The sequence below is a fragment of the Cokeromyces recurvatus genome (assembly GCF_025118155.1).
Source record: "Cokeromyces recurvatus strain NRRL 2243 chromosome Unknown BX663scaffold_12, whole genome shotgun sequence".
NCBI classification, from domain to species: domain Eukaryota; kingdom Fungi; phylum Mucoromycota; class Mucoromycetes; order Mucorales; family Mucoraceae; genus Cokeromyces; species Cokeromyces recurvatus.
The window spans coordinates 233911-259854 of NW_026251398.1; the positions used below are offsets into that span (position 1 = coordinate 233911).

Genomic DNA, 25944 nt, shown 5'->3' on the forward strand with positions numbered 1-25944 from the left:
TGAAGAAACATACTATTAAAGATCACGAAAGGGTTTGTTATTATGAGTATCAAAAACTGGTGTCATCACTAATGTACAAGATCTATGTATAAATGTTTTTCATTCATGCTTAATAAAAATGAGTCATTCAGTTTTATAATAATTGATACTTTATGACTTGGAATGATAGAATTTAAATAAATGTTGTTAGTAATCATTAAACAACATTTCATATATATAATCATTAAATCAGATTTCTTTTATATGTATATATAAAAAAAGAAGAGAAAAGCAAGCAAGCTTATTAATAATTTATTTCTGCTTCTTTGAAGGCAACGATTCAATAATTCTATCAATTTCAGGTAAAAGTTCTTTTAACTTTGTCCATTGAGCCATAGGCAAACAAATACCTATAATAGTATTGTTAACAAAATAAAATAAAATGAATCGACTATTATTGAGATCTTACCTTTGCCAGGACGCATTTTTCCAGTATTTTTATCTTGATATACTTCTCGAATATCAATAGCAGCATCACCTGAAGGGAATTGACGAACAATAACTCTTCTCTTATTTGTTAGCTTTTTATTACGTATTAGATATTGTTTTCTTTACACTATGTATTCCTTTTATTACCGGTAATATAGGATTTCCGTCTTCATCACGAATTATCTCTACTTCCTCTTCTCTTAATCTTTTTTTATTATCAGGAGATTTTCCCTTTTCTGTATTCTTTTTTTTTTTTGGTAAAGAAATGGTTAATTGCTATTATGAATATAAATAATTTACACTGCTACCTCCTCTACAAATTCCTCTTCACTATCATCAGTTTCTTGTTTCTTACTAGGCTATTGAGAAATACGGTTAATATAAAGTGATTAACACATTATAATTGATCGAACCTTATATTCCTTGTCAACTTCTTCGTCACTGTCTGCTATGAATTTGTCTGTTGGCATCTCTTTGATCGTGAAACAAGAAAAAAAAAATAAAATAAATGAAATGAAAAAAAAAAAAAAATAAAATTTATTTTATACTGGTAAAGTGACGACTTTTGACAAAATAGTAGCAAATAGCTCATAAACATACCAACAACGAAGCAAGCAAACAAAGTTCTTTAACTTGTCTTCTTTACATATTGACACTTGTAAATAGCAGATACATGTATTTTTTTTGTAATGTAGAAAAGAAAGAAAGGATATACATTGTGTCCACTTTATTAACTTGTGTCTGTATTGTTATACATGATTTTGCATTAAAAAGTGTATAGACATTTAAACTACCAGCAATAAAATAAAATAAAAAAGCCCGCCATTTTTTTTTTTTTTCTTGAAAAAAAAAAAAAGCTATTTTTTCTCTTTTTAGTTATGGATTCATCTGAACAAGCATCAGCATCATCTTCGCATTCTTCTACTACAACAGATTTACCTATAATCACTTCTTTAAAGCCAAACGAATATATCAAAGGATTGAATGAAGAGCATATTACCCGATTAACAAAAGATGCATTTAAACATTTTGTAGATTATACCAAAGCCGAGCTGCAATGTAAAGAAATAAATTAGATTAGAATTAAATAAAACACGTCGTTAATATTATTTATTTTATAGTGACAGTGGATGATTGTCAATTATTGGAGACTATGAATAAAGCAACAACAGAAAAATATGTTCAAATGAATCAAATGAGTCAACGATTGATGAAAGAAATGTCAAAACTACAAAACACTTGTAATTGCACATTGAATATATACACATGTATAGATTAACATATATTTTAATAGATGCTGATTTTTCTGATTTTATTCAACAGATTGAAGACATTCATGAACAATCGATACAAATGGAAAAGACAGCAAAAGCATTAGATGAATATTCCAAATATTTAGGTAAAAGAACAAGATCCTATAAAAGAGTTAACATGTATTTATTCAGATATCCATTTAGAAAATAAACTGTTGACAGCTATTAACAAACAAGGTCTCGAATAATGACTCATGAAGACAATTTATGTGACTTCAAGAAAGTAACTATGATTTGGATTGAATACAATCTCCTATCCAAATTAGCCAGACCCTTTTTTTTTGATATGTTCATTTATTTTAATTTTTTTTTTTTAATTTTTTTGTTTTGTTTTGTTTTTTTTTGTTTTAATATATAAATATTTGTGGAGTATAAAGTAAGCCTTTATTTCCATAAAGAAGTGTCTTAGAAATGTATTTTAGTCTAAATAAGATGTCGTATTTAACTAGACTCGGTCAATTTCAAATTTTGGTAAAGAAAATAAAGTCAATTCAGGGTTTTTTTTTTCTCACACATTAAATATAGAAACGTTCTTATGCTGTATCGAGTAATTTAATTCAACCTGTAAAACAAGTAAGTTTGACTCTTCTTTCCAACTTTTTTTTTTTTAATAACTTTGAATTGACTAGTTAACTCATCCAGATGATAAAATACCACAATCAACCCTTGATCAAGTTGAAGAATATAGCAAATATACCGTTAATACTTACGCTCGTCCAAGCATTATTATGAAACGTGGTCAGGGATCTTACCTGTTTGATACAAATGATCGTCCTTATTTAGATTTTACAGCAGGTATCGCTGTAAATGCTCTAGGCCATTCTGATCCTGAAGTGGCGCAAGTTCTTTATGATCAAGCTCGTACTTTGGTTCATACGAGTAATCTTTATTATAATACAAATGCTGGCGAACTCGCTAAATTGATTGTTGAAACTACTGGAGGTTGGGCCAAGAAATTATTCTTGGCTAACTCAGGTACTGAAGCGAATGAAGGTGCGCTTAAGTTTGCTCGTAAATGGGGTCACCAGCAATCCTCTGATAAATATCAAATTGTCTGTTTTACACATGCTTTCCATGGTCGTTCCTTGGGTGCTCTTTCAGTGACTCCTAATCCAAAATACCAAAAGGTATTTGAACCCCTTTTACCAGGTGTTGTGACATGTCCTTATAATGATACAGAGAGAGCTCTTGAGATGATCACAGACAAGACATGTGGTGTTATTCTGGAACCTGTTCAAGGAGAAGGTGGCGTACATCCTGCTGCTCCCGAATTTTTAAAAGCAATTCGTGATCAGTGTAACAAAACAAATAGTTTACTTATCTTTGATGAAATTCAATGTGGTCTCTCTCGTACTGGCAAGTTATGGGCTCATCAACATGTTGATCTTGAAGGCTGTACACCTGATATCTTGACAATGGCGAAACCATTAGCTAATGGTGTACCTATTGGTGCTATCTTGACATCAGAGAAAGTAGGCAATTTGATTAAATTAGGTAAGTTATATATATACATGTATGAAAAGGATAGAGTAGTAGTGTATTTATTCATTTATTTATTTATTTATTTTGTTATAGGTGATCATGGTACTACATTTGGTGGTAATCCTTTGTCTTCAGCAGTTGCATTGAATGTCTTGAAACGTATTACAACACCAGAATTTATTGCATCTGTCAATGAAAAAGGAGAGTATTTAGCTTTCCTTTTAAAACAATTACAATCCAAGTATCCTAATTTAATCAAGGAAGTAAGAGGTAAGGGACTTATGTTGGGTGTTGAATTTCAACATGATCCTACACCTCTTATCAAAATGGCTCGCGAAAGGGGTCTTTTGATTGTTACAGCTGGATGTCAAACCGTGCGTATCATCCCTCCTTTAACTATCTCAAAGGAAGAAGCATTAGAAGGTGTAAATAAATTAGCAGGCGCCGTTGATGAATTTGCTGCAACTTTAAAATAAATAAATAAATAAATAAATAAATACACAGCAGCTGGTTTGTATACCTTTTTTTGTACATTTAAGAAAAAAAAACATATAAATAGCACTCGTCCATATTATTTTTTTCTTCTTCTTCTTCTTCTTCTTAATAAACTATGCAGAGTTGTTTTCACAGACTTGTCTTTATCGATTCTCTGTTTCCGTATCTTTTTGCATTTAAAACAGCCATTAATGGCTCGATCAGCTCCAATTGCGAATGTAAACGGCTCTCCTTGCCTGAGTTTCCTTTTTCCGTTTCTACTGCAGTTTCTGCACAACTCACTTTTATTTCGATGCAAGTCAATAGCCTCAGTTTTACAGGATTTGCAAGTTGTACCGATCGGGGCAAACAAATATAAAATGCGTGAAAAAAAAAAGAGGGGTGCTGTCTATTTTTACATTGGCATCTTTAACTTACTAGTATGTTCGAGTTTTGCTACGAGAGAATAGTTATTTCACAACTTGAGGGCAATCAAAATTCAAAGTGAGGGCAATCGGAATTCAAATTGAGGGCAATCAAGGGCAAACAAAAAACGCCAAAATACCCTTCAGACGTGCTTGCTAAAATGTGGATGCAGTTTAGTTGTTGAAATGATTGGTCATCATCATTTTATAAATTCTATCGATGTCCCTTAAAAAGAAAAAAAAAATACAAATTCCTACAAATTCATGATATTTTCGTGCACCTAGATCTCTAAAATTTGAAATTTTCCAAAAATGTATAATTTTTTTTTAATTAACTGTGCCAAATAAAAAATGCAAATGTAAATGTAAATATATACCCGCTATTTTTTTTTTCTTGCTTTTGTTGCTTTTCGTTTTCTATTCTAAAAAAAAAAAAATGGTTCGAGATACAATAGAAGAAATTAACTTTTATCGCCTTTTATTAAGTTGTGAACATAAATTAAAGCAGCAACCCATTGATGTTTGGGATCCTTCCGAGAAGAGGAAATTGGCTACAGTAAAATAGAATGAAGTGTAATATGGAATGCATCCATTTTTTGATTTTAACTTTATATGTCTTTTAGTATGTAAAACATCTTACAACACTTGAAAAGAAAATACAGCCTTCTCAGTATGTATTAACGGACATTGAGTGTTGGTGTTGTTTTTATCCATTTATTTCTAACCCTCTCAATTATTTAGTATAAAGTCATTAACGGATAGAATGAAACATTTAAATACAGCAGTTAGTGAACATACAATGGTAAAGGAGTTTATATCCAATATGTATATAAAGAAGTGGATATTAATTATTTAATGTTCAATTTTAGCATATGGACGTGGAAAAAGGAACAATAGAAGCACGATTAGTGAAAAAGAAACATTTAGAAGAATTAAAACAATATGAAAGGCCCGATCCTGAATGGTTAATAGATTTGAAGCAACAACAAGAGACATTAGAAAAAGTGGAAGAGAAGAAGGTAAGATTATCATTTCAATACAATTTTTTTTTTTGTTTTAGGTACGATTAGTATTTTTATGTTTTATATAGAACTTGTTGGAACAAGAAGGGATGAAGGAACAAGATAGTCCTACATCTGTAATAAAAGAAAAAGAACAAGCTAATAATGAATTACGATTAAGAAATACACATAAAGAAAAGAATGCAGAGATGGAGACAACAGCCAATATTGAACATGTTTTACAACATCATCGACAGATTCATGATGAATTAACAACAGATTTAAGTAAGATGGCAGAACAATTAAAATTAAATAGTCAAGCGTTTGGAGAAAGACTTTCAAAGGATGATGAAATTTTAAGAGAAGCTTCAAGAGCAGTAGAAAATAATTTAGATAGAATGAGAACCGAAAAAGAAAGATTAGATGTACATTATTCCAAGTCCTGGAGCACCAGTTTTATGACTTTGGGAGTTGTTTTATTTGTTTGTATTATGTTTATACTTGTCTTTTTTACAATTCGATTCTTACCAAAAGCCTCTTAAAGAATAAAAAAAATAAAAATGAATAAATAAAAAAAATAAAAAATAAAAAAAAAAAAATAAACCAGAGCTTTATGCAAAATAGGGATTACAACAAATCTTAAAAGAAAAAAAAAAAAAAAAAAAAAAAGAAAAAAAAGTGTTATTTATCGTGAATCTTGATCTTCATAAAAGTTCTTTAAATATTCTTCAGCTTCTGAATATTCAATTTTAACTTGTGGTAATAAAGGAGTAATGCGTTTTAAAGCTTCTTCTTCATCAATCGCACCTGCACCTTCTTCATCTTGACAGTTACCAATATTTTGAATCTTTTCGCATGTTGCCTTTACTTTTTTTAAGCCTATAGCAGCTGAACTACCTTTTAAAAAATGACCCAATCTAGACAATTCTTTCAAATTCTTCTTTTCTCTAAATAAATAAATAAAGTTTAATATTTACAAGTCTATTTATTTATCAAGTTTTATTTACAATGCTTCATCCATATCTTTAAATGTTCCCTCTGCTTGTTCAAAATAATTATTCACAATACTATATGAAAATTCATGGTCATCTTCATCGTCCATATCCAATAATTGTTCAAATGTATTCATATCAATAAGATCATCAGGATTTACAACTTTATCATTATCCTCTATATTTCCCAAGTCTGTATGTGTCAAATCAGGTGATGATGATGATGCTGTAGTAGTAGTAGTGGTAGTCGTAGTTGTTGTTGTTGATGATGATATATTACTAGCAGACTTTTAATACTTTTGTCAGTACCTATAATACATACAACATTTCATAAATATAGAAACCTTTAATTCCTTCTCTGCTTCTTTAGATGTAGTTATATCAGGGGAATTTTCGCGACTTGTCATTATATTAGAACTATAAATTTTATGTAAAAGAAAAAGAAGGAAAAAAAAAAAGAGAGAAAAGGAAAAGGAAAAGAAAAAGGAAAGGAAAAAGAAGAAGAAGAAGAAGAAGAAAAAAAAAAAAAAAAAAAAAAAGGTAATAAAAAAATTTTTTTTTTTTTTGTAGTATAATGATCGACTAGCTTATACGTCATTAACAACTAGAATACGAAATGTACTCTTAAACACCCTAGTTCCTTCTTTTTTTTTTTTTTTCTTTTTCCCTTTCTCCTTTTCTTATACATAATTATGTTATACAAAAAAAAATTTATATTTATTTCATTATAACAAGTACATACATGTTTTCTATTTTCTGTATTCTTATTCTTTTTATTTCATCGAAAGTATTCTTTTTCTTCTTCTTTTAATGTTTATTGATTATCTAATTATTGGGCTTGAATTTTTTTTTTTTTATTTTGTACACAACGTGTCTCTATCATTTTTCCTTTTTTTTTTTTTTAATCATTTCTTCTTTTTTTTTTTTTTTTATTCTTCTTTTTATTCTCCATTTTAAGCTTTAAAGTCTTTTTCTTTTTTTTTTTCTTGTAATATTAAAAAAAATACATTAACTTGATCTTTGTAAACAAACTAAAAAGAATAAATAAATAAATAAATAAAATGAGGTTACACAAATTGTGTCATATTCTACATTTAAGAGAAAATTAAACTTTTCTTCCCCGCGCTTGTACTTGTGCTTACGATTTTTGTGCAAGTGAAATATTGATTCTTTTGTTGGAACCATTTCATTAAGCCGAAGACAAAAAAAAAAAAGAGAATTCAAAAAGAATATAAACATGTATGTATATATATATATGTGTGTGTGTATGTATGTATGTATTTATTTAGCTTTACAGATTTAATGAAAAGATAGATATAACATTATTTATAATGATCATTACTATTTATTCAAGGTGTACTTAAGATTTTTTTTTTTGGATAATAATAATAATAATAATAATAATTCAATTTGATTGGATAGAAATAATTGAATGGTATGATCTGGATATCCTTTACAAGCACCGTTACAACAACAATGATACAAGATTGCCCAGACTAGTTCAATATTTATATATATATATATATATAAAAAAGGCTCTTTCTTGTTGTGTTGTAAGAGACACAAGATAGAAAGAAAAAAAAAAAAAAAAGAAAGAGAATTATAACAAGAAAGTGAATGATGTACTAGCTTCGGTTGTTAAATAATTACTGCAGCAACAACTTAGAAACAGGATTTTTTAATAGGAGAGAGCTTATTGTAGAAAGTTGTGCATATTTTAGGCCAGATGAAATAAATATTATGAGGGCATCTGGATACAATAGTATTTTAGACTTTTTTTTTTTTCTTTTTTCCAGATGATGGTAATTGTGGATAAAATGACTAAATGAGACTTGTTGTTGTTACTATTATTATTTAAGACTTGTTGATAATTAATATTGTCATTCCAGATCAATAAATATAATAGCCTTCATCTTGTTATTAACAGCTGTGTTGTTAATACCATCACCATTCTTCCAAAATGTACTACATGTGTATACAGTGTTTGCCAAAATGATGTCGCATTTTAAGTAAACAGTGTCGCACTTTAAAAATAAAAAGTGTCGCATAACCCACAGTTATTGGGACAAAATTTTATAAGTTTTTAGGAAAATATTTTATTGGATTTACAACATCTGTTCTTTTGCCAAACGGCGTGGAAAGAAAGAGACAGAATGCCTTATCCACCCTTTGCAATCTTTTAGTGTCACTTTAGAGCTAGAGCATGGTTCTAAAATTCTAGTTGTAAGAGTATCCTTCCTGTCAATGGGGGTTCTTTTAATACCTGATTTGACTTTTGACCAAAATTCTTCAATACGGTTTAAAAATGGCGAGTAAGGTAGCAAGTAAACACATTTATAACATCTGCCAACAATATACTCTTGAACTTTTTTGCCTCTAGGTCCATGGATAGGGGCATTATCCATTACCAAATAAAACCCTTGAAGATTGTTATGATTGTAGTCGTATTTACAACTAAGTTAATAGAAATAAACTATCATTTATGTAAATAATAAAGAGTTTATTCGAATAATACTAGTGTATTGTACTTCACAGCATAATATTCATTCTATACCCAGTTTTAATAATAATAATAGTCATTGTTGTGATTGTAGTAGCCTTTATAATTAAGTTAATAGAAATAAACCATCATTTATTACATAATAAAGAGGTTGTTCAAATAAAACTAATATATTGCGCTTCACAGCATAATATTCATTCTACTCTCAGTTTTGATAATAGTCATTGTTTGAGTATTCGAGCATTCAAAATAATTATATACATTATATTATGTAATAATAATAATTTAATAGGATTATGATTGTTATATTGAATTACGATTATTGATACAAGTCGTACATATTATATATACATCCATAACGTTGTATATTGTTATAGAGGGAAGATACACTGTAAATTAATATTAACGCGTTGCTTATCCCAAAGACAATAATCGTGTATATTTTTAATTTCAGCAACAGCTCAGGCAGAAATCTGCATACTGCATGCAGAGTTATTCGGAGACAAAATTTGTGCATATTTGTGCATATTTGTGCATATTTGTGCATAAAGGCTTTATTATAGCAGTATTTATTTATCTAAATCACACTCCTATTAATATCCCTTATCTTACAAAAAACATATAAATAGCCTTCGTCATTTTTCCATATTATTTTCTTCTTGTACAATTTTGGATTATTTTTCCTTCAATAAAACTATACAAAGTTTTCACAGACTTGTCTTTGTTTTGATAGCAAAAAGTTAAAGAAAGAGGAAAAGACAAAAGACAAGTCTGTGAAAACTTCGTGTAGTTTTTTATTAAGAAAAAAATACAAAAATTGTACAAGGAAAAATTATGTGAAAATGTAAAGGGTTATTTATATGTTTTTGCAAGGTAAGTGATATTAATAGAACTATGATTTGGATAAGCAAATATTGCTATAATAAAGCATTAGTCATAAATATTTTCTCCGAATAATTCTGCCTACAATAAGATCTATTTTTATTCTTTTCTGCCTGAGCTGTCGCTGTTACTAAAAATATTAAATTATTATTTCTGGGGTAAGCGACGCGTCAATATTAATTCACAGTGAATATGTCAGCTATAACAATACCAATTATTTATATGCTACTATTATTATTATCCTATAAGATATTATTACATAACAATATTTATCTTTATAGCTATCTATATATAATATGTATGACTTATAAATAATTATGTAATTGAATATAACAGTCATAATCCTATTGAATTATTATTATTACATAATATAATGTATGTAATTATTTTTAATGCTCGAATACTCAAACAATGACTATTATCAAAACTGAGAATAGAATGAATATTGTGCTGTGAAGCGCGATATATTAGTTTAATTTGAATAACCTCTTTATTACGTAATAAATGATGGTTTATTTCTATTAACTTAATTATAAAGGCTACTACAATCACAACAGTCTTTTCTTTTTTCTCTTTCCTTATCTTTGTACTCAAAACACTATTAACTTAGTTGTAAATACGACTACAATCGTAACAAGATGGTTACTGGTTCTTTTGTACAAGTTTCTATACATTCATTCATTCTCAATCTGTTGATGATTGTGCCGATTCATCTCGGGTGAATGCTCAAAACGAAGCTGTATCTTATATCCGTAAAAAGACAAGGTTTGGACTAGAATTTTTTGAGTTGACTATCCGATTCAGTAAAGTTGAATTGCTTGCCACATCCGGCTTTTATGGTCCTATTGAAGGCCACACCATCACCGCGTTTTTTGGGTCCTCGATTTGAAAATTACCAACATCAATCACAGATACATATAATACTGTTGCCTCAAAAGAGGTATTTATACCAACAACAGCAAAAGCATTCACAAAAGATGTAAGACTTTTAAATCAAGACACATTCTGCAAGATAATGGATATTCTTTAGCAAGAAGTTTAAGTCAAAAGGATATATTCTCCCCCATCATCTACTTTCATTTCTTGTAGAAAATATCGTACAAAGAGGAGCTTCTTTGTTGTTAAGAGCTTTTACGTATAAAATTCTACCTCAGGAAGAAATTGCTGAAGTAGATTCCAGATTTAAAAATTCTGTTACCAAACTAACAGCATCAGGCAAACTAGTAAAGAAATATATTACGGAGCTAAATAGCAAGGATCAGCTCGTAATCAGTGAATATGATCATGTACAATTAAAAAAAAGACATATTGTACATTTATGAAAACACACTTGCTGGTGCCATTAAAAACAGAAACAAAACATTGGCATTAAAAGTTGAACAAGAATATAATTTATCAAACGAAAAATAATAAAGTACATATAATTTATTTAAACTAAAAAAATTGAACTTCTCCTAGTTCTCAAAGTAATACCAAGTACTTTGATTAACAGAGTCAACCACGAGAAGGTGGAAGTTCATCTGACTCCAAAAAAAAATAGCCCCCAGATCTCTACCAACAAAAAGATGTTGGGTGGTATTCGTCATTCAACGTATTGTAAAAGCAACTGTGGTAAGCCACTTGAACTCATATACAGGGGTGTGAACAACCTGTATCAATCCACTTTTGCAAGAAAACTTCAAGACCACATTATCATGCTCAGACTGCGGCCGTCTGGCCTAATACGGACGTTACCCCGTAGTAAAATAACGCACTGTGTAAAAGTCCTCTTCCGCAGCAAAGAAGAAAAAGAGATTTTTTTTTTTTCCTTCGGTATCTTTTATACTCCGTATAATCCGCCAAAAAAAAAAGAAGTCCCAAAATTAATTTTATTTAAAGTCCTTAAAATGTCATGATGAGAGGGGCAAAAAAACTATCCCAAAAGTAATTCAAAGTTAGTGCCAATAATTATAAAACCTTGTCCTAATAATTTTCAAATCCAGTCCCAATAACTGTGGGAAACCCAGTACCGTCACCGTTTCTTTCTATTATTAATCTTGCCATGTGCTGCTCAAGGTGATTAATCCAAGGTGAGCAAGAACATGCAAGAAAATATGTTATGATAATGTGATAGATAGATGCCTATTAATATCAAAAATATATATCAATGAATCCTCAGCACATCTTTCCTTTTTTCAAAATCTGCTTTAGAATGTGAACACTTTGCATTTTATATGAATACGACATCTTTTTTCTAATGGTTATGCGACACTTTTTATTTTTAAAGTGCGACACTCTTTATTTTTTTTGATGCGTCATTATTTTTTCGCAATGTGCGACAATCGAAATTTCTTTAGTGCGACATCATTTTGGCAAACACTGTATAAATATATTTTTTTTGCGGACTTGTTTGCTGCTCTTCAATGCATCCGTATTATACCGGCTACAAAGTCTTGACGTTTTTTTTTTTTTTTTTTTTTTTTTTTCCTTTTGGAGGAAGGAGGGAAGAAAGGTAAATAACTAATAAAATCAGAATTGTTATACAGAATCAAGTAAAAAGCATCTTTATGCTCGGACAATCTTTCTAGTGTTTATACTCGTCAAAAAAAAAGCTTTTTATTTGTAGCTAATTACATAATAAATAAGTATGATATTAGCAGGTATAATTCAAGTGCATGAATGCAATACCATACTATTTAGAGTTGAGAAAGTATACATTTATAGACACATTTTGAAGTTAGTAAATAAAGCTTCTTCATCAAAGATAAATAAATGACATAATATTATATTTATTGATAAAATAACCTTTAACTATATAAATTTAATGTGTATATCATATCATAAATAATGTTGTATAGTTATTCCCTTTTATTGTAAATTTTCTCCTCTTATACATAAATATTTATATTTATTTATTTATATACATTTCTTTTTCTTCAAACAGAGGTCAACATCCAAAAAGGGGGTATCCCCAATCGCCCTTTTACTTTATCATCTTGAATCAGTTTAAGAATATCATGCGCATCTTTATTATCATTGTCCTCTTCTTCTTCTTCTTCTTGATCCGAAAAGTCCCATCGTTCTCCAAAATCAGTGACATGTTGAAACATCCATAATCTATCCTTTTCAGTACGCTCTCTAATTTCAACGTTCTCAATCAGTTTCCCATCATAATAACTATGAGTAAAAGCTGCATGCGCCATGTAAGCCAATGGTCGTAGTCTGGATTTCACGAATTCTGCATCATCCAGATCTAATTGAGGTAACGCCTCTGAATACCGTTTAAGATGAGATACAACTGTATGTGAAATCTGTGCCTGATTTGCAGCCGTGTAGTGCCAAATATCCTTTGCGATCCCTGAATTCTGTATACCCCGTGCTAATAACACCCAATATTGTAAGTTGAGTGTCTCATAATGCAACATGGCTCGCCATTCTGTTTGTACGCTTGGTGTTGTTGTTGCTAATAACAAACGTCCCCTTGTCGAACTCTCTTGGTAAGGCTGTTTACCCTCCGTCGTGAATTGCTTCCCGATACGCATACGACATCGATTAGCGACCCTTAGGAACAATCGTACATCATCCGTAAAGGCCGCCATCGCTGTCACTTGCAAATCATACAATACTCCACGATGATCCGTCATCTGGGCTAAATGGATACCAGTGGGTGAAGTCACTAAATACTCTAGAAATTCCGCCATCATCGCTTGCAAATCAATGTATTCCTTATGTGTGAGTTGCTGCAGCTGGCGTAGGAGACGGATAGAGTCCAATAAGGATGATACATCTGTTTTGGTCAAATCGGACGTGTTTAAAATTCGATTATGATTGCTATATTTTGGAACTACATGAGAGACACGACTTAGGCTAGGAAAATAATAGCCTTGGTCAGAGAGAAAGTCGAGTAGATGGCTATCATCTGGTATACGACGAGCCGTGTTATATTCGTCTTCATCATCGTCTTCTACAGCATATTCATTAAGGAAATGAACTCGGATCAGATTAGCTGCTGCACGACCATACTTTTCCTCTCCTGTAAAATAGTTGGCCATTGTCAAAATAGTCACATTTTTTGCAATAAGACCTAATTCATCCTTGATCTCTGAGTTGCTATGAGAAGAAGCGCTACTACTACCTGATGATGATGATGATGTTACAGATGAAAGAGGCATTAAACGTTGTATAATTAATTTTAAAATTTCATCCGCTTTACTCTGAAGATGGTCAACAGCATCCTTGATTTCATAACTATTAGTCCAATGATCGTAACGTAGTTGATGCATTGGTTTTTCATTATAGATAAAGGGTCGATCATGTCGAAAATGTTTCCGAGCTATACTTTCATCTAAATTATCTAGTGATGACTGAATTGCCATCAAACGATTAAAGGCACGTATGGATGATGCTTCCTTTTTATTCTCTTCTTGAGATGGATTACCAGAGAAGAGACGAAAAACCCAACCAATATTCTTAAAGTTACCTTTGTCCTTACTATAAGGTCGCTCAATAGGCTCCCAGGGAACAGTAGGACGGTTTAATCGTCTATTTTCTAAAGCACCCAATCTCCATAACAACTCCAACTAATTCAATATGTACGAATATATATACATATTCATATATTAGATCGAAATGAAAACTCTTACAAAAAAAACGAATCAATTACCTTGCTTCGTCGTCCATAACGCATATTCAAGTTATATTCTTCTGTAGCATCATAACGAAAGATAATTTGTGGCTCTTCAGGAGTCTTGGGTCGTTCATCTAAACCATTTAATAAGACTGAATTATTCAAGAGTCGTGTCATGGGTACGACGAAATACTTTGTGTCCTTTCCGTATTTATCGAGTTGTGATTTAATTTCTTTAAAGGCATTTTTACTAAGATAGCAGTTCCCATCAAAGGGCATGATCCATTTTGCATTGGCTATACTGCGACCATGTCCAATAGCCGTATTACGTCCACCATTCTATAAATATATAACATCAGATTATTGAAGGGAAGAGGGAGAGAAAGAGAGAGAGAGAAAGAGAGAATATTTATATTTCTTGAATGAGCTTACATTATTCATGGCATATAAATTCTTTACATGATACGTATAATCTAGAGCTCTTAGTTTCGATACTTTTGAGAATCGTCTGTAATCATCCGAATGAAAGAAATCTGCATTAGGAAATTTTTCTAATTGAAAATCTAACTGCTCATATTCCGAAGCGACAAAAGGTACTCTGATATAATCCATATGATAACTATCTAATAGTCGAATGATGGTTGCTTCATTGACAGGATCAATAATACGATTCAATAAGAATATCTTACGGGTATTTGGAAACTCGGGTTCATGATCCAAAATAAATTGCAAATTAGACAATGTTTGACCTTCTTTATGACGAGGAGGCAGGTCATTACCAATGATACGATAAAGAATTATTTGATCTCGTTCAATGTGGTTGGCTTGATTAGATTGTCGACTAGATGACGACTGATTGTTTTCATCCAATCTGAAAAACGGAATGTAAGTCAAGATAAAAAGAATAAATAAAAGGGCCATGAGCCCCTTTAGCCACGGCCGTTGAGTAGACCTTTTTGGAGGTTTTTTTTCTTTGTTATAATGGTATTTTTTTGTTGTAGATCCTAACTCGAGAGATAACATATCTGGTTGAAGAAGGCTGTGGCTTTTTCGATGTTTTGAGGAAGAAGACGACCGAGTTACATTATGTTTTAAAAAAGGTGGTAACATTACTAGGTCTATAAAGAAATAAAAGGAGATTTTAGGGAGGAATATAGTCTATTTTTTTTTTTTTTTTTTTTTTTTTTTTTGGGAACAAATGGGAGGAGTAATAATAATAATAATAATAATAATAAAAAGAAAAATAAAAAAGAAAAATAAAAAAGAAAAATATAAAAAGTTTAGTGTATAATTCAGTCTAGACCGGAAAAAAAAAAGCGGAGAACTAGTTGAAATAGTCAATTAAAAAAACTAATATAGTGCTTTTCTTTATTGTCTATAATATATTACAAATATAATACTTTTTTTTTTTTTTTTACATAAGCTCTTTGTTATACATTAGCAATAATATAAACAAAAGACTAGTAAGCAAGCCTAATTTAGCAAACTTTATATGTCGGCCTTTTTTTTTTTTATGAATATATGCATGTATGTACTATAATTATTATTAAAATTAAAGTTTTTCTTTTTAACAGTAAAAAAAAAGAAAAAAAAAAAAAAAAAAAAAAAAAAAGTAAAGCCACATAAAAGGTAATACAATACGTTAATTACTTGCTTTATTAATATTAATTTATTGTTGTTGTTCTTGCTCAACGAATCCAAGAGCATTTTCTTTAGTAATTGCGTGAACTCGAGATACCTTGCCTTGGAATGTCACACCATAAAATTTATCTGCGTTAGCTAATAATTCAGGACGGAATGTGGTAGTAATAAATTGGGCGTTATTTGATAACTTGTGGATCATATCTAAAAAAAAAAAAAAAAATAAAAATAAAAATGTCAATATGTATATATGTAATGCGTACTATTTAAATTACCTGCTACAGCAGCTCGATATTGAGCATCTAAATTAGCATCAATTTCATCAAAGAGATAAAAAGGTGCAGGGTCACATCTTTGTATAGCAAAGATTAACGCTAAAGCAACAAGTGACTTTTGACCACCAGAAAGTTGTTGCATAATCATACCTTCATCGGATTTGCTATTAAAGGATACCTATATTATAATACAAGTTATATTTAGATATAGATTTATATAAACTTTTTTTTATATATATAACCTTAATTGAAACTCCAGTATATCGATCTACAGTAAACGACGTATTTCCTCCATCTAACTGCATATCTTGATGACTATCTGACTTCATCACTAATTCACCTTTACCTGCAGGAACAAGTAACTCAAAGATCTTGGAGAAACTACCTGCAACATTATTAAATGTACGTTCAATTGCTTCATTTTTACGGCGATCTAAAGACTCAATCAAATTACTAATAGACTGTATATATATGTATATATATTGTCAGTATTTCGATTTATAAAACATATTTATATGTATCTATTTACCTCGCCAGATTTATCTAATTCTTCTTTACGTTTTGTCAATTGATCACGCTGTTTTGTAAATCGTCCATATTGTTCAAATGCCTTCTTATTTACATGTCCATATTTTTTCAGTTTTTCATTTGTTCTATGCAACTTCTTCAATAACTTTTCGATTTTAGAAGTGTTATATTTCTCAAATGCTTCGTCAGGTAAGACACCCAAATCACGAATATTGGCATTACATTCTTCCTTCTTTTGTGTTAATAACGAACGTTTTAATAAATTTTCCTCAAGTCTCTTTTCTTCACGACTCATTCCTTGTGTAATTCTCATTTGAATTTCCTAATAATAAAATTTTAGTCTACCAAAGTTTTATAAATTATTCAAGTACTTTACAATAGCTTGTTCCAAAACACTATTGATTTTAATATCATCTTCTTGTAATCGATCAATTTCATTATCTAATTCACCAATACGATTCGATAAACGAACTAATTTCTTTGTTACTAACTTCAGTTCATGTTTTCTTCTGTTCAGATCGCCCGAACTACCATGAGTGAGGACACGATCTTTACGGCTCAGTAACTCTTGCTTTTTACGCAATAGCTCATTTTCTAAGCTTTCTTTTAATCTATTCATACGGGTTTCAATCTACAAAAAAAAACCGTATGTTAGATAAAAAAAAACATATGTTAGATAAAAAAAATAGCTTTGACTTATATTACTTCGTTTCTTTGTTCTGCAGTCTCTGTTAGTTTCTGACCCATCTCTTCAATTAAACGACTATTACGAGCCAGGATCTCCTGCTCTTCCTGTAAAAGTAATTGTGTCGGCTCTGATGCCAACTCATTTTGGTAGCTAACCAGTTGCTTTTCCAATAATTGTCCATGAAGACGTACGTTTTCCAATGCTCGTGTCTTGGATGTCAATTGAGTTTTAAGTGAATTTTCTTCCTTTATCAATCTAGCTTCGAGTTGTTGTGAGTCATCCTGTAATTCAATCTTCTTACGCTGAGATGCCAACTTTTGAAGTTCACTAATGAGATGTGTCACTTTTTGGTCTAACTGAACAATATCAGATTTGATTGTCTGGTTACGAGCTTGCTCTTGCTCAAATTTAGCTTGCCAAGTACGTAATCGTTTTGCAGCGCCTAAGCGTGATCGCTTGAGATCAATATAACCACCTGTCATAGCACCACGGCCATCAACTCGATTGCCTTCAGCAGTAACGACTGTCAAATGGTATGTCTTGGCATAGCTTGCGCCTACTTCTAATGTACGACATAAAATTATACCCCCAAAAACTTGTTCAAAAGCTACTTGGTAGCGTGGATCAAATTGAAGTTGACTAATGAGTGAGACACAATCATCCTTTTGAGGGTATTCTACCTGACGTGATTTGACACGATTTAAAGGAATAAATGTAATACGACCCGCTTTTTCCTTATTCATAATTTCTAATAGTTTTGTGGCAGTATCATCTGTGTCTACAACAACATGGAATAAGCTATTGATAAAAAAAAACAACATGAGTATAAAAGAAAATATTTGAGTTGAATATGGTTTTTTTTTACCTTGCTCCAACAGCAACTTCAACAGCAGTTTCCAGTTCAGGCGCAACCTCAAATAACTCGAAGACAGGGCCGTAAACACCTGTTAAGCCATATTCTCTTACAATACGATGAATGGCAGCTAATCCCATACTAATATTCTTATCCATTGACCCTGCTAATGTTCTTTCAGCTTTACGTATTTCATCATGACAATTACGGATAACCGAATCCATACGAGCCTCTTCACGCCATAACGATTTACGCTTTTCGACTGCTTCATCACGCTCTGCTTTTAATTCGGCTTCACGATCTGATAACTGTTGACGTTCCTCATAACGACTATAATTCTTTTCCTTAACTTCTCTCATACGATTTTGTTTGACTAAAATATCTTGTTGTAATGTCATAATTTCCTGTTCAAGAGATGTCAATTGGGATTGACGGATAGTCAAATTATTGGTAATGTCTGCAATTTGAGTTGTAAGCCAAGTATCACGCTCCTCCTTACCCGAAAATTTGGATGATCTTGCCTGTTTTGCATACAAATGTTGTTGTTCAGCCTGCAATGTACGCATTTCTAACCTCATTTGCTGACCCTGTTCTGATAACTGTTGATATTGAGGTTCAATCGACAGTAACTCTTGTTGTTTTTGAGAAATCTCATTTTCTAAGGCCTCCAACTGTTCTGACATTAATGTCTGAAACTGCTCATCAGACAACTGAGCATCCTCCAAATCCTTGACCATTAACTCGAGCTGAGCACGTCTTTTCATCAGTGATTCTCTTTCATCTTGTAAATCCTTCTTTTCTGACTCATGAAGTTGGATAGTTTGTTGAATATCACGTAACTTGGTTTTGTGTTGCTGCACTGTTTCCTCATTTTTGGTATAACTTTCACGGAGACTTTCACTTGTGTTAATATGTCGTCGTCGTTCTTCTTCAAGGTCATCAAGTCGACGATTGGCACTGGCTTGCTCACGTGCATAAATAGTATATTCAATTGATCGACGCTCTTTATCAAGGTCTTGAAATTCAGAGAGTTCAGTTTTTTCAGCTTCAAGTTCATTTAGTCGTTCTTCAATATATGCTAGCACTTCTTCTATTTTAGCTCGTTTAAGTTCTAATTAAAAAAAAAATGGAGGTAAATGAAGTTAGGATTTTTTTCAAAAGAATAAATAAATAAAATAGTTGTGATGGTTCTTACGTGTTTCTTGCATAAGCTTAGTACTCTCAGCTCTCTTTTGTTCATAAACTCTTGTACCAGCAATTTCTTTGAGAAGCTTAAGACGATCCTCATCTTTAGCAGTAGTTAAAGAAGTAATACGACCTTGAGGGACGATGTAATAAGGATTTGCACGAGAAAAGCCTGCACTCTCTAACAAGTTCATAACATCAGATTTACTACAAATAAGGTTAATATATACATAATGGAAGTGAAGATTACTCTTACGTGATAGCTTTTCTGTCTAATGAATATTCATCAAGGGTTAAGCCAATACTTCTGCGCAAAATAACTTCATCTTTTCCTGTCTATGTATAGAATAAGTCAATATATTTATATATAATATTGGTCAAAAGAAAAAAAAAAGGAAGCTTACAGGGAATCGATTGTCTGAATTGTCAAAGATGATTTCAACAAAAGCAGAAATAGTAGCAGCACCAACACCTTCCTAGAGTTAAAATGTATAAAAATTAGCATTAATTGGTAGAGTATAACTAATAAGTGATTTTACATGGAGTAAGGACTGTCTTTCTTCTTTACTCAAGTTTTGATAAGCGTCACCAAGTACAAATCGAATAGCTTTATATAAAAAAAAAGTCATTGAGTTTGAGGGTGGTAATATATATGTTGTTGATTATACCTACCGGCAAAGAAATTACTTTTACCAGAACCATTTCGACCAACTAATATAAATACATGTATAAAAAAAAAAGATTTGTTGATTATTTATTGTTGTTATTATTTATTTATAATTCTATACCAATGACGTTGTGTTTAGGACTGAATGGATCAATGGTAGTTTGGTCTTTATAAGACTTAAAGCCTTGAATAATGACCTATATTAGTCAAGTTAGTTCAGGATGTTATTAATAAGGTAGTAATTAGTACCTGTTTAATGTACATTAATTTAAATGTTCAGTTTTTAAAGAAAAAAGGAACGCGATTATAGTCCGCGCGAAATGTTATAACATGTTTTTTAGAAGACGCGAATTTTTTTTTTAAAAGGATATTGAAGGTACACAAAAAATGAATTTAATTGGCTATTATTGCAATAATCCTTGGTTTGACTCCAAAAATGGCATTATAATTGTAGACTCTTTTTTTTTTAAAAAAAATGATTATTTTCCAAAATATTATAATAGTAAAAATAACTATAGAATAGCTGCACAAATGTATGAATGTTACAAATCAACAAATTAAATTTGCTTTGGAAACATAATCATTTAAATATAATATTCCGAAGAAATAATTATCATGTATATTGTAAACATGCTTAATTAAAGACCATCAAATGCTATACCTGTTTAATAGACGAACAGCTTTCTTTAAGAGTAAATACATTTAATGTATACAATTAAAATAAATGGATAGTATATTTTGAAAGCTAATATAATGAATAAGAAGATGCGAATTCTACAATGCTTTACGAGTTATAACAATAGCATCTCTTCTTGAACATTCATAAATCATGCTATAAACATAAGTGTCACTAATTAATATTGCTTAGTCTTTAAGAACACATTAACTTTTATTGGTAAACCATTATTCCCAGTGCTACAGTCAATCATCTTACAATCTTATAATGATCATTATTACGTTTTAGAATATAAAAGTAGAGGTGTTTGCCCTATATATCTTTGATTATATGTTTACCACTATCAGTTTTGCCCTTTTTTTTTTTTACACATATTTTTATTTTATTTTTATCATATCTCATCTTCAATAATAGTCATTCTTCTTCTTCTAGTCCACTCTAATGACATTTCATCCTCCCATTCTTCCTTCTCTATTTGATGACTAAGGTATCTATTTGCTTGTAATTGATCTGGCACTTGTCCCCATTTTAATTTTTCCCAATCTTTTTTCCAAGTATTTATCACAGATCTATTTACTGCATCAATATGTATTATAAAAGATGCAATTATTCTTTTAATTTTCTTACTCATCGTGTAGCCATATTCCACTTTGTTTTTGAAGTTGAAGTATTGAATATTTACTTTCTAATTCTATGGCCTTTGCTATAATCTCTTCTATATCCATATCTTGAGGAATTCGAGTAATGAGTGAATGAACCAAGTCTTTATCTGCTGCAAGTATTTCATTTCTACGTAATAAAGTAACCTATAAAAGCCTTTGACAAAATGCCATCTATATTTGTTAAAACTATTTATAAAAACTATACTAAATATCATATTTACCGCGCTAGCAATATATACTGGCATCATGGCTTGGCTTGATATAAAGACATCAAATAATCGAATCACTTTTTCGTAATTTTCAAAATCATGACTAAACCACGTCAGAAGCCAACTTAAGGCATAATAGGGCATAATATTTGCTCTAAAAGAAAAGAAAAGAAAAAAGGGGATAAATATCCTTCTTTAAATAAATACTTGGTAACATAATATGACATACTTTTCTAAAAATAAAGTTAATCCAGGATCTTCATATTCTATTAAAGAACTCATAAGTTGAAGTTGTTTAGATATCGGGTCAAAAGAATCTAACATAGCATCTCTAATAAAGAACAAAGCGACATTTTCTGCTGCTGGAATGGCTAATTTCTTTCCAAGAACTAATAAAAAGCATGTGCAAATATCATGAAATCCCTAAAAAAGAAACTTTAGTCATTTTTTTTTCTCTTAAATAATAGATTTGAATTACTATATACCTGATAGTATTTTAATGCTGGGTTTCTCCATAATATTTCGACTATCATACAATGTAGCTCTTGTTGTTTATGTGCTTTAAGTACAGGTGAAATATCTAATAGTAATGGCGTTATTATTGTTTTATAACTGTCTTTTTTTTTATAGCTACTATTACCTTGAGGATAATAATATAACGATCTCTCTACGTCTTTAGTGATTTGTAGAGGATCAGCCAAGTCTTTTTCTATTATTGTTATATAGATCATTTAATAAATTTATTCTTTATTACGACTATTATCCTTACCACTTCCTTTTTCAGCAATATAGGGTCCATGATGGGTATGTAATAAAATTGGCCTAAATACGGTATTAACAATAGATATATAGGAATCGTATACTCTACGAACCCTACCACACGTATTTTCTAAGCTTATCATTAACAAATCCTCCTGGACATCGAGCCAAGATTTTTAATCGGTCAAGATCATTTTCCATTATAGCATTTAAAATGTCTTCTGTTTGTTGTTTTCGGCGCATGCTTTTCGCTAAACCAAGCAATAATTTACAAAACTATTAAGGGTCTAAATATTTATATTTACTTACCAACCGATAATTTTGTTCCCATCCTTAATCCATGCATAAAAAACGTTATAAAATATTAGTTTTTTTTTTATTTTTTTTGCTCTTAAAAAAGGAAAAAAAATTGTGTTTTAAAATACCTTTTTTGCGTATCCAATAAAAATTTACAAGGCTTGCATATCAATTCTTTCTACATATTTAGATTAAACTAGACACATCCCTAATTACATCCCTTCTGTGGAGTCAATAAGTCGGACTTTATTTTTTCAGATGAGCAAAGAAGAAAAAAAAACAAAAACAAAAACAAAAGGCATAATGTACCCTTCGTACCTTTTTTTATTTTCCTTTAAATAAAATGATTGCAAATATACTCACAAAGTCTGCTCCTATTCTGTCACATTTGAACAAGAGAGTAAATTAAGTTTTAAATATACATCCATATATAAAAGAGTATAAAACTAATTTGACATATCTGTTAGTCCTTTTTCACGTCATACAATAATATTATTAACTCTTGGTCTGAATCACCCCATGCACAGTCATTGATTCCGATGGTTATCGAACAAACAGTAAGAACAATATAATTCTACTGTTTTTATTTTCTATATAACATGTCAAATTCTAGGGGCGGGGTGAACGATCTTACGATATTTTTTCTCGATTACTAAAAGAAAGAATCATTTGTTTAAATGGACAAGTAAGGGGAATAATAAATAAAATTCATGTTATTATAGGAATGTACTTAAAAAATGTATAAAATAGATTACTGATAATGTTGCCGCCGTAATTGTTGCTCAACTTTTGTTTTTAGAAGCAGAAAGTACAGAAAAACCTATTAATTTATATATCAACTCACCAGGAGGCAGTGTAACTGCTGGCATGGCTATATATGATACGGTAAGTCATATACATATATAGATAGAAGCAGGTACCTAACAATATATATATATATATATATATACATGTATATTTATATATATATATCAGATGCAATATATTCAGTCACCAGTTTCTACCTTATGTAATGGACAAGCTTGTTCTATGGGATCACTTTTACTAGCAGCGGGTGAACCAGGTAAACGATACGCCCTACCAAACGCTTCTATTATGATTCATCAACCTTCTGGTGGAGCAAATGGACAAGCATCTGATATAGCCATTCATGCACGTGAAATACTTCGTGTAAGAGAACGATTAAATAAGATATACAAGAAGCATACCGGAATTCGTGATATAGAAACTATTGGTATGTATATTATATATATGTATATGTATGTATATATTTTTTTTAAAAAAAAAAGGAATCTTACATTTCATATACTAGAAAAAATGGTTGAGAGAGATTACTTTATGACAGCAGAAGAAGCCATGAATTTTGGTTTGATTGATAAAGTACTCGAGAAACGCGTAATAGATACCAAGAAAGTAGATGATCCCAATAAAAAGGAATAAAAAGCGTTGTATGATAAAATTATCTAAATATGTGCTTGAATCTAATATGAATAAATTTATTGTATATATGCATGATATTATAACATGCCATCAGAATGAATTATATATGTATTGTAGAGCTACTTTTCCCTCATTAAAAAAGTAGATGATATGAAGCCATTTTATATATTGTACCACATTGTTATATGATACTGCTATTGCTTTTATTAAAATGAATATTTAAAAATCACATGCAAATAATATAAAATAGATCTTGATTAGTTAATATGAAAGCGATATATTCATTATACATATTCCATAATATATATTGATGTATGCATGTATACATACAAGTATAGGCTTTTACAATAAGAAAATATAATGTATGCCTGGATCAATTTAAGATACTATATATATATATATATATATATATTAGAAAAGAAAGTATATGAATATATATGATAAATATGTAGACAATTACTACGACTACAATCAGGACACCAGCTAGTCTCAAAATATCGTTTATGAACTAAGCAATAGTTTTTACATCGACTTTGGCAGGCAAATTTTATAGTTACGCTTTTGTGTTTAAATATATAACTGATTGACATAATTTATAGAAGAAGAAGAAGAAGAAATAAGAAGAAATATTTATAAAGGTAAATTCTTTTTTTTTTCTTTTCGATAATTAATGTAGCAACCAGCAGTGACTGGGGATAGAATAGAATAAAAATTCCTTAGATTGCTATTGTAATATGTGCCTTTTCTTTTATTTATTATTATATGTCTTCATTATTTATTATTAAATATTATTGTTATTGTTAATATAATTACATTATGCAGAAGAGATTACAGTTAAAACCATAAATCTTTTCTTTTAGGTATTCGACTTGAATAGCATGTACTATTACTTTTTGTTGGAACTATTGTAGTTACTTTTTCTGTTGAAATTGCCCCTTTTGCTTCATTAATTCTAATAGGTATTCTGCTACTACTGTCCTGTCTTAATTTTCTTGTAAGTGGAGTTGAAATGGATGGCTCTATTGTTAATGTTGAATAAATTCTGGAAGCTTTTAGTGTTGCTGCTGGCTGTTTATTAGTCTTTGTAGATGATACTTCTCGAGGAATCATGGTTAGCGGCAATGATAATTGACCAAAGTCTACTCTTTTCTTCTTTTTTGTCAATTGATGTGTTAACATTTCCTGTTCTTTACTGATACATTTTACCAATAACGCTTTATTCATTTCATTCATATTATCTTGCTGTATTAAACTTGTTGTTTTATAGTTATTATTCTTTTTTTCATTCTCATCATTCGTAAAAGCATGATTAACGATCGTCTTTTCAGAAATTAGACTACTATCATCTTTAGTTGTACTACTGTTAAATAGCTTCTCATTGTCAGTCGTTTCTTGCTGAGTGTTTATAGTCAATAACACATTTCTTATAATTATATTAACTTGTATATTCAAAATAATAAAGTATTATAAGTATATATATACATATACATACCTTTTTTTATTACTAGCATTGACTATACATTCCTCTGTTTCCTCTATCTTTGTTAAGGGTAATTTATGTTCTATCTTCTCTTCTAAAATATCTAGTACAGAATGATTTGGCTGTATAGGCATCAATAAATGTGGAATATTAAATGAAGATATAGCAAGATCTTGTGGACGAGGTAAGCTTTGATCTACCAACTTGAAGTAATGATCATTGTTATCATCATCATTCACAATTAAGCTATAATAGCAAGCTGATGTAGTATCAATAATTGGTGGTAATGGTTTGTTTTTATAGTAAGTAGATTCGTTCTGAGTAAGAATTTTCCTTGAATTCTTTTTAAAGAATAACATTATTTAGTAAAAGAAAAAAGAAAGCAAGTAAAGCATTTATATTTGGACTTTTCAAGGAGAAATAGGATGATGCTGTTGTATA

At 30.3% G+C, this 25944-nt stretch overlaps 14 protein-coding genes across 14 annotated transcripts; 5 read left to right on the forward strand and 9 right to left on the reverse strand.

Annotated features, from left to right (window-relative positions):
• Positions 1 to 215: 215 nt before the first annotated feature.
• On the reverse strand, positions 216 to 1003 carry BX663DRAFT_508818 (uncharacterized protein). The gene is made up of 5 exons (XM_051527544.1): positions 882 to 1003; positions 777 to 827; positions 616 to 711; positions 449 to 560; positions 216 to 389 (listed from the first exon to the last, which is right to left on the reverse strand). The coding sequence occupies exons 1-5, from the start codon at positions 936 to 938 to the stop codon at positions 292 to 294; spliced, it is 414 nt and encodes a 137-aa protein (XP_051382893.1). The 5' UTR covers positions 939 to 1003; the 3' UTR covers positions 216 to 291.
• A 291-nt stretch (positions 1004 to 1294) lies between these two features.
• On the forward strand, positions 1295 to 2105 carry BX663DRAFT_472475 (biogenesis of lysosome-related organelles complex-1 subunit 2-domain-containing protein). The gene is made up of 4 exons (XM_051524177.1): positions 1295 to 1527; positions 1590 to 1709; positions 1763 to 1867; positions 1926 to 2105. The coding sequence occupies exons 1-4, from the start codon at positions 1347 to 1349 to the stop codon at positions 1967 to 1969; spliced, it is 450 nt and encodes a 149-aa protein (XP_051382894.1). The 5' UTR covers positions 1295 to 1346; the 3' UTR covers positions 1970 to 2105.
• Positions 2106 to 2213: 108 nt separating this feature from the next.
• Positions 2214 to 3739, forward strand: BX663DRAFT_551775 (pyridoxal phosphate-dependent transferase; the record flags this gene model as incomplete). The annotated part of the gene is made up of 4 exons (XM_051531305.1): positions 2214 to 2252; positions 2307 to 2354; positions 2411 to 3275; positions 3357 to 3739. The coding sequence occupies 4 exons, from the start codon at positions 2214 to 2216 to the stop codon at positions 3737 to 3739; spliced, it is 1335 nt and encodes a 444-aa protein (XP_051382895.1).
• An 835-nt stretch (positions 3740 to 4574) lies between these two features.
• Positions 4575 to 5766, forward strand: BX663DRAFT_508824 (vesicle transport protein). Its single transcript, XM_051527545.1, has 5 exons — positions 4575 to 4718; positions 4786 to 4832; positions 4904 to 4964; positions 5032 to 5181; positions 5253 to 5766. Exons 1-5 carry the CDS (start codon positions 4599 to 4601, stop codon positions 5703 to 5705), a joined length of 831 nt encoding a protein of 276 aa, XP_051382896.1. The 5' UTR covers positions 4575 to 4598; the 3' UTR covers positions 5706 to 5766.
• A 75-nt stretch (positions 5767 to 5841) lies between these two features.
• On the reverse strand, positions 5842 to 6638 carry BX663DRAFT_508827 (signal transduction histidine kinase). The gene is made up of 2 exons (XM_051527546.1): positions 6171 to 6638; positions 5842 to 6110 (listed from the first exon to the last, which is right to left on the reverse strand). The coding sequence occupies exons 1-2, from the start codon at positions 6290 to 6292 to the stop codon at positions 5849 to 5851; spliced, it is 384 nt and encodes a 127-aa protein (XP_051382897.1). The 5' UTR covers positions 6293 to 6638; the 3' UTR covers positions 5842 to 5848.
• A 3536-nt stretch (positions 6639 to 10174) lies between these two features.
• Positions 10175 to 10426, forward strand: BX663DRAFT_434704 (uncharacterized protein; the record flags this gene model as incomplete). The annotated part of the gene is made up of 1 exon (XM_051523079.1): positions 10175 to 10426. A coding segment is annotated over one exon (252 nt), but the record flags the coding sequence as incomplete, so codon positions are not given.
• Positions 10427 to 12285: 1859 nt separating this feature from the next.
• On the reverse strand, positions 12286 to 15324 carry BX663DRAFT_508833 (alginate lyase-domain-containing protein). The gene is made up of 3 exons (XM_051527547.1): positions 14576 to 15324; positions 14180 to 14482; positions 12286 to 14096 (listed from the first exon to the last, which is right to left on the reverse strand). The coding sequence occupies exons 1-3, from the start codon at positions 15251 to 15253 to the stop codon at positions 12453 to 12455; spliced, it is 2625 nt and encodes an 874-aa protein (XP_051382899.1). The 5' UTR covers positions 15254 to 15324; the 3' UTR covers positions 12286 to 12452.
• Positions 15325 to 15935: 611 nt separating this feature from the next.
• Positions 15936 to 19299, reverse strand: BX663DRAFT_55209 (uncharacterized protein). The gene is made up of 6 exons (XM_051531335.1): positions 18141 to 19299; positions 17293 to 18073; positions 16964 to 17218; positions 16589 to 16909; positions 16302 to 16520; positions 15936 to 16237 (listed from the first exon to the last, which is right to left on the reverse strand). The coding sequence occupies exons 1-6, from the start codon at positions 18890 to 18892 to the stop codon at positions 16022 to 16024; spliced, it is 2544 nt and encodes an 847-aa protein (XP_051382900.1). The 5' UTR covers positions 18893 to 19299; the 3' UTR covers positions 15936 to 16021.
• Position 19300: 1 nt separating this feature from the next.
• BX663DRAFT_55208 (RecF/RecN/SMC) lies at positions 19301 to 20355 on the reverse strand. The gene is made up of 7 exons (XM_051531334.1): positions 20230 to 20355; positions 20102 to 20177; positions 19986 to 20024; positions 19853 to 19920; positions 19718 to 19789; positions 19570 to 19649; positions 19301 to 19494 (listed from the first exon to the last, which is right to left on the reverse strand). The coding sequence occupies exons 1-7, from the start codon at positions 20242 to 20244 to the stop codon at positions 19419 to 19421; spliced, it is 426 nt and encodes a 141-aa protein (XP_051382901.1). The 5' UTR covers positions 20245 to 20355; the 3' UTR covers positions 19301 to 19418.
• Positions 20356 to 21047: 692 nt separating this feature from the next.
• On the reverse strand, positions 21048 to 22258 carry BX663DRAFT_434258 (rab-GTPase-TBC domain-containing protein; the record flags this gene model as incomplete). The annotated part of the gene is made up of 6 exons (XM_051523055.1): positions 21048 to 21225; positions 21284 to 21462; positions 21540 to 21681; positions 21757 to 21950; positions 22097 to 22107; positions 22162 to 22258. 6 exons carry the CDS (start codon positions 22256 to 22258, stop codon positions 21048 to 21050), a joined length of 801 nt encoding a protein of 266 aa, XP_051382902.1.
• Positions 22087 to 22682, reverse strand: BX663DRAFT_508853 (uncharacterized protein). Its single transcript, XM_051527548.1, has 4 exons — positions 22596 to 22682; positions 22297 to 22537; positions 22168 to 22236; positions 22087 to 22107 (listed from the first exon to the last, which is right to left on the reverse strand). The coding sequence occupies exons 1-2, from the start codon at positions 22630 to 22632 to the stop codon at positions 22401 to 22403; spliced, it is 174 nt and encodes a 57-aa protein (XP_051382903.1). The 5' UTR covers positions 22633 to 22682; the 3' UTR covers positions 22087 to 22107; positions 22168 to 22236; positions 22297 to 22400.
• A 219-nt stretch (positions 22683 to 22901) lies between these two features.
• On the forward strand, positions 22902 to 24215 carry BX663DRAFT_508855 (Clp protease-domain-containing protein). Its single transcript, XM_051527549.1, has 6 exons — positions 22902 to 22983; positions 23051 to 23140; positions 23197 to 23268; positions 23334 to 23468; positions 23559 to 23817; positions 23896 to 24215. The coding sequence occupies exons 1-6, from the start codon at positions 22927 to 22929 to the stop codon at positions 24021 to 24023; spliced, it is 741 nt and encodes a 246-aa protein (XP_051382904.1). The 5' UTR covers positions 22902 to 22926; the 3' UTR covers positions 24024 to 24215.
• Positions 24216 to 24257: 42 nt separating this feature from the next.
• BX663DRAFT_55304 (uncharacterized protein) lies at positions 24258 to 24651 on the reverse strand. Its single transcript, XM_051531413.1, has one exon. It carries the CDS (start codon positions 24611 to 24613, stop codon positions 24410 to 24412), a length of 204 nt encoding a protein of 67 aa, XP_051382905.1. The 5' UTR covers positions 24614 to 24651; the 3' UTR covers positions 24258 to 24409.
• Positions 24652 to 24857: 206 nt separating this feature from the next.
• BX663DRAFT_551783 (uncharacterized protein) lies at positions 24858 to 25862 on the reverse strand (the record flags this gene model as incomplete). Its single annotated transcript, XM_051531306.1, has 2 exons — positions 24858 to 25446; positions 25516 to 25862. 2 exons carry the CDS (start codon positions 25860 to 25862, stop codon positions 24858 to 24860), a joined length of 936 nt encoding a protein of 311 aa, XP_051382906.1.
• Between the last annotated feature and the right edge of the window lie 82 nt (positions 25863 to 25944).

Excerpts from the sequence above, each read along its gene's own strand:
- BX663DRAFT_508818 (XM_051527544.1), bottom strand. The coding sequence starts at position 938 with ATGCCAACAGACAAATTCATAGCAGACAGTGACGAAGAAGTTGACAAG. Across the intron at positions 712-776 it reads AAGAGGAATTTGTAGAGGAG|AATACAGAAAAGGGAAAATC; the intron begins GTAGCAGTGTAA and ends AAAAAAAAAAAG. Across the intron at positions 390-448 it reads AAAAATGCGTCCTGGCAAAG|GTATTTGTTTGCCTATGGCT; the intron begins GTAAGATCTCAA and ends ATACTATTATAG.
- BX663DRAFT_472475 (XM_051524177.1), top strand. The coding sequence starts at position 1,347 with ATGGATTCATCTGAACAAGCATCAGCATCATCTTCGCATTCTTCTACT. Across the intron at positions 1,528-1,589 it reads TACCAAAGCCGAGCTGCAAT|TGACAGTGGATGATTGTCAA; the intron begins GTAAAGAAATAA and ends TTTATTTTATAG. Across the intron at positions 1,868-1,925 it reads TGAATATTCCAAATATTTAG|AAAATAAACTGTTGACAGCT; the intron begins GTAAAAGAACAA and ends ATATCCATTTAG.
- BX663DRAFT_508824 (XM_051527545.1), top strand. The coding sequence starts at position 4,599 with ATGGTTCGAGATACAATAGAAGAAATTAACTTTTATCGCCTTTTATTA. Across the intron at positions 4,719-4,785 it reads AGAAGAGGAAATTGGCTACA|TATGTAAAACATCTTACAAC; the intron begins GTAAAATAGAAT and ends TATGTCTTTTAG. Across the intron at positions 4,833-4,903 it reads AAGAAAATACAGCCTTCTCA|TATAAAGTCATTAACGGATA; the intron begins GTATGTATTAAC and ends TCAATTATTTAG.
- BX663DRAFT_508827 (XM_051527546.1), bottom strand. The coding sequence starts at position 6,292 with ATGAATACATTTGAACAATTATTGGATATGGACGATGAAGATGACCAT. Across the intron at positions 6,111-6,170 it reads AAAGATATGGATGAAGCATT|AGAAAAGAAGAATTTGAAAG; the intron begins GTAAATAAAACT and ends TTATTTATTTAG.
- BX663DRAFT_508833 (XM_051527547.1), bottom strand. The coding sequence starts at position 15,253 with ATGTTACCACCTTTTTTAAAACATAATGTAACTCGGTCGTCTTCTTCC. Across the intron at positions 14,483-14,575 it reads ATTTATATGCCATGAATAAT|AATGGTGGACGTAATACGGC; the intron begins GTAAGCTCATTC and ends ATATATTTATAG. Across the intron at positions 14,097-14,179 it reads GTTATGGACGACGAAGCAAG|TTGGAGTTGTTATGGAGATT; the intron begins GTAATTGATTCG and ends ATATTGAATTAG.
- BX663DRAFT_55209 (XM_051531335.1), bottom strand. The coding sequence starts at position 18,892 with ATGAAAAGACGTGCTCAGCTCGAGTTAATGGTCAAGGATTTGGAGGAT. Across the intron at positions 16,910-16,963 it reads GTGTTTTGGAACAAGCTATT|GAAATTCAAATGAGAATTAC; the intron begins GTAAAGTACTTG and ends TTTTATTATTAG. Across the intron at positions 16,521-16,588 it reads AATTAGATAAATCTGGCGAG|TCTATTAGTAATTTGATTGA; the intron begins GTAAATAGATAC and ends ATATATATACAG.
- BX663DRAFT_55208 (XM_051531334.1), bottom strand. Across the intron at positions 20,025-20,101 it reads TCCTAAACACAACGTCATTG|TTGGTCGAAATGGTTCTGGT; the intron begins GTATAGAATTAT and ends TATTTATATTAG. Across the intron at positions 19,921-19,985 it reads TAAAAGTAATTTCTTTGCCG|CTATTCGATTTGTACTTGGT; the intron begins GTAGGTATAATC and ends TTTTATATAAAG.
- BX663DRAFT_508853 (XM_051527548.1), bottom strand. The coding sequence starts at position 22,632 with ATGCATGGATTAAGGATGGGAACAAAATTATCGGTTG. Across the intron at positions 22,538-22,595 it reads GGGAACAAAATTATCGGTTG|CGAAAAGCATGCGCCGAAAA; the intron begins GTAAGTAAATAT and ends TGCTTGGTTTAG.
- BX663DRAFT_508855 (XM_051527549.1), top strand. The coding sequence starts at position 22,927 with ATGATTGCAAATATACTCACAAAGTCTGCTCCTATTCTGTCACATTTG. Across the intron at positions 22,984-23,050 it reads TGTCACATTTGAACAAGAGA|TCCTTTTTCACGTCATACAA; the intron begins GTAAATTAAGTT and ends CATATCTGTTAG. Across the intron at positions 23,141-23,196 it reads CGATGGTTATCGAACAAACA|GGGCGGGGTGAACGATCTTA; the intron begins GTAAGAACAATA and ends GTCAAATTCTAG.
- BX663DRAFT_55304 (XM_051531413.1), bottom strand. The coding sequence starts at position 24,613 with ATGTCAATCAGTTATATATTTAAACACAAAAGCGTAACTATAAAATTT.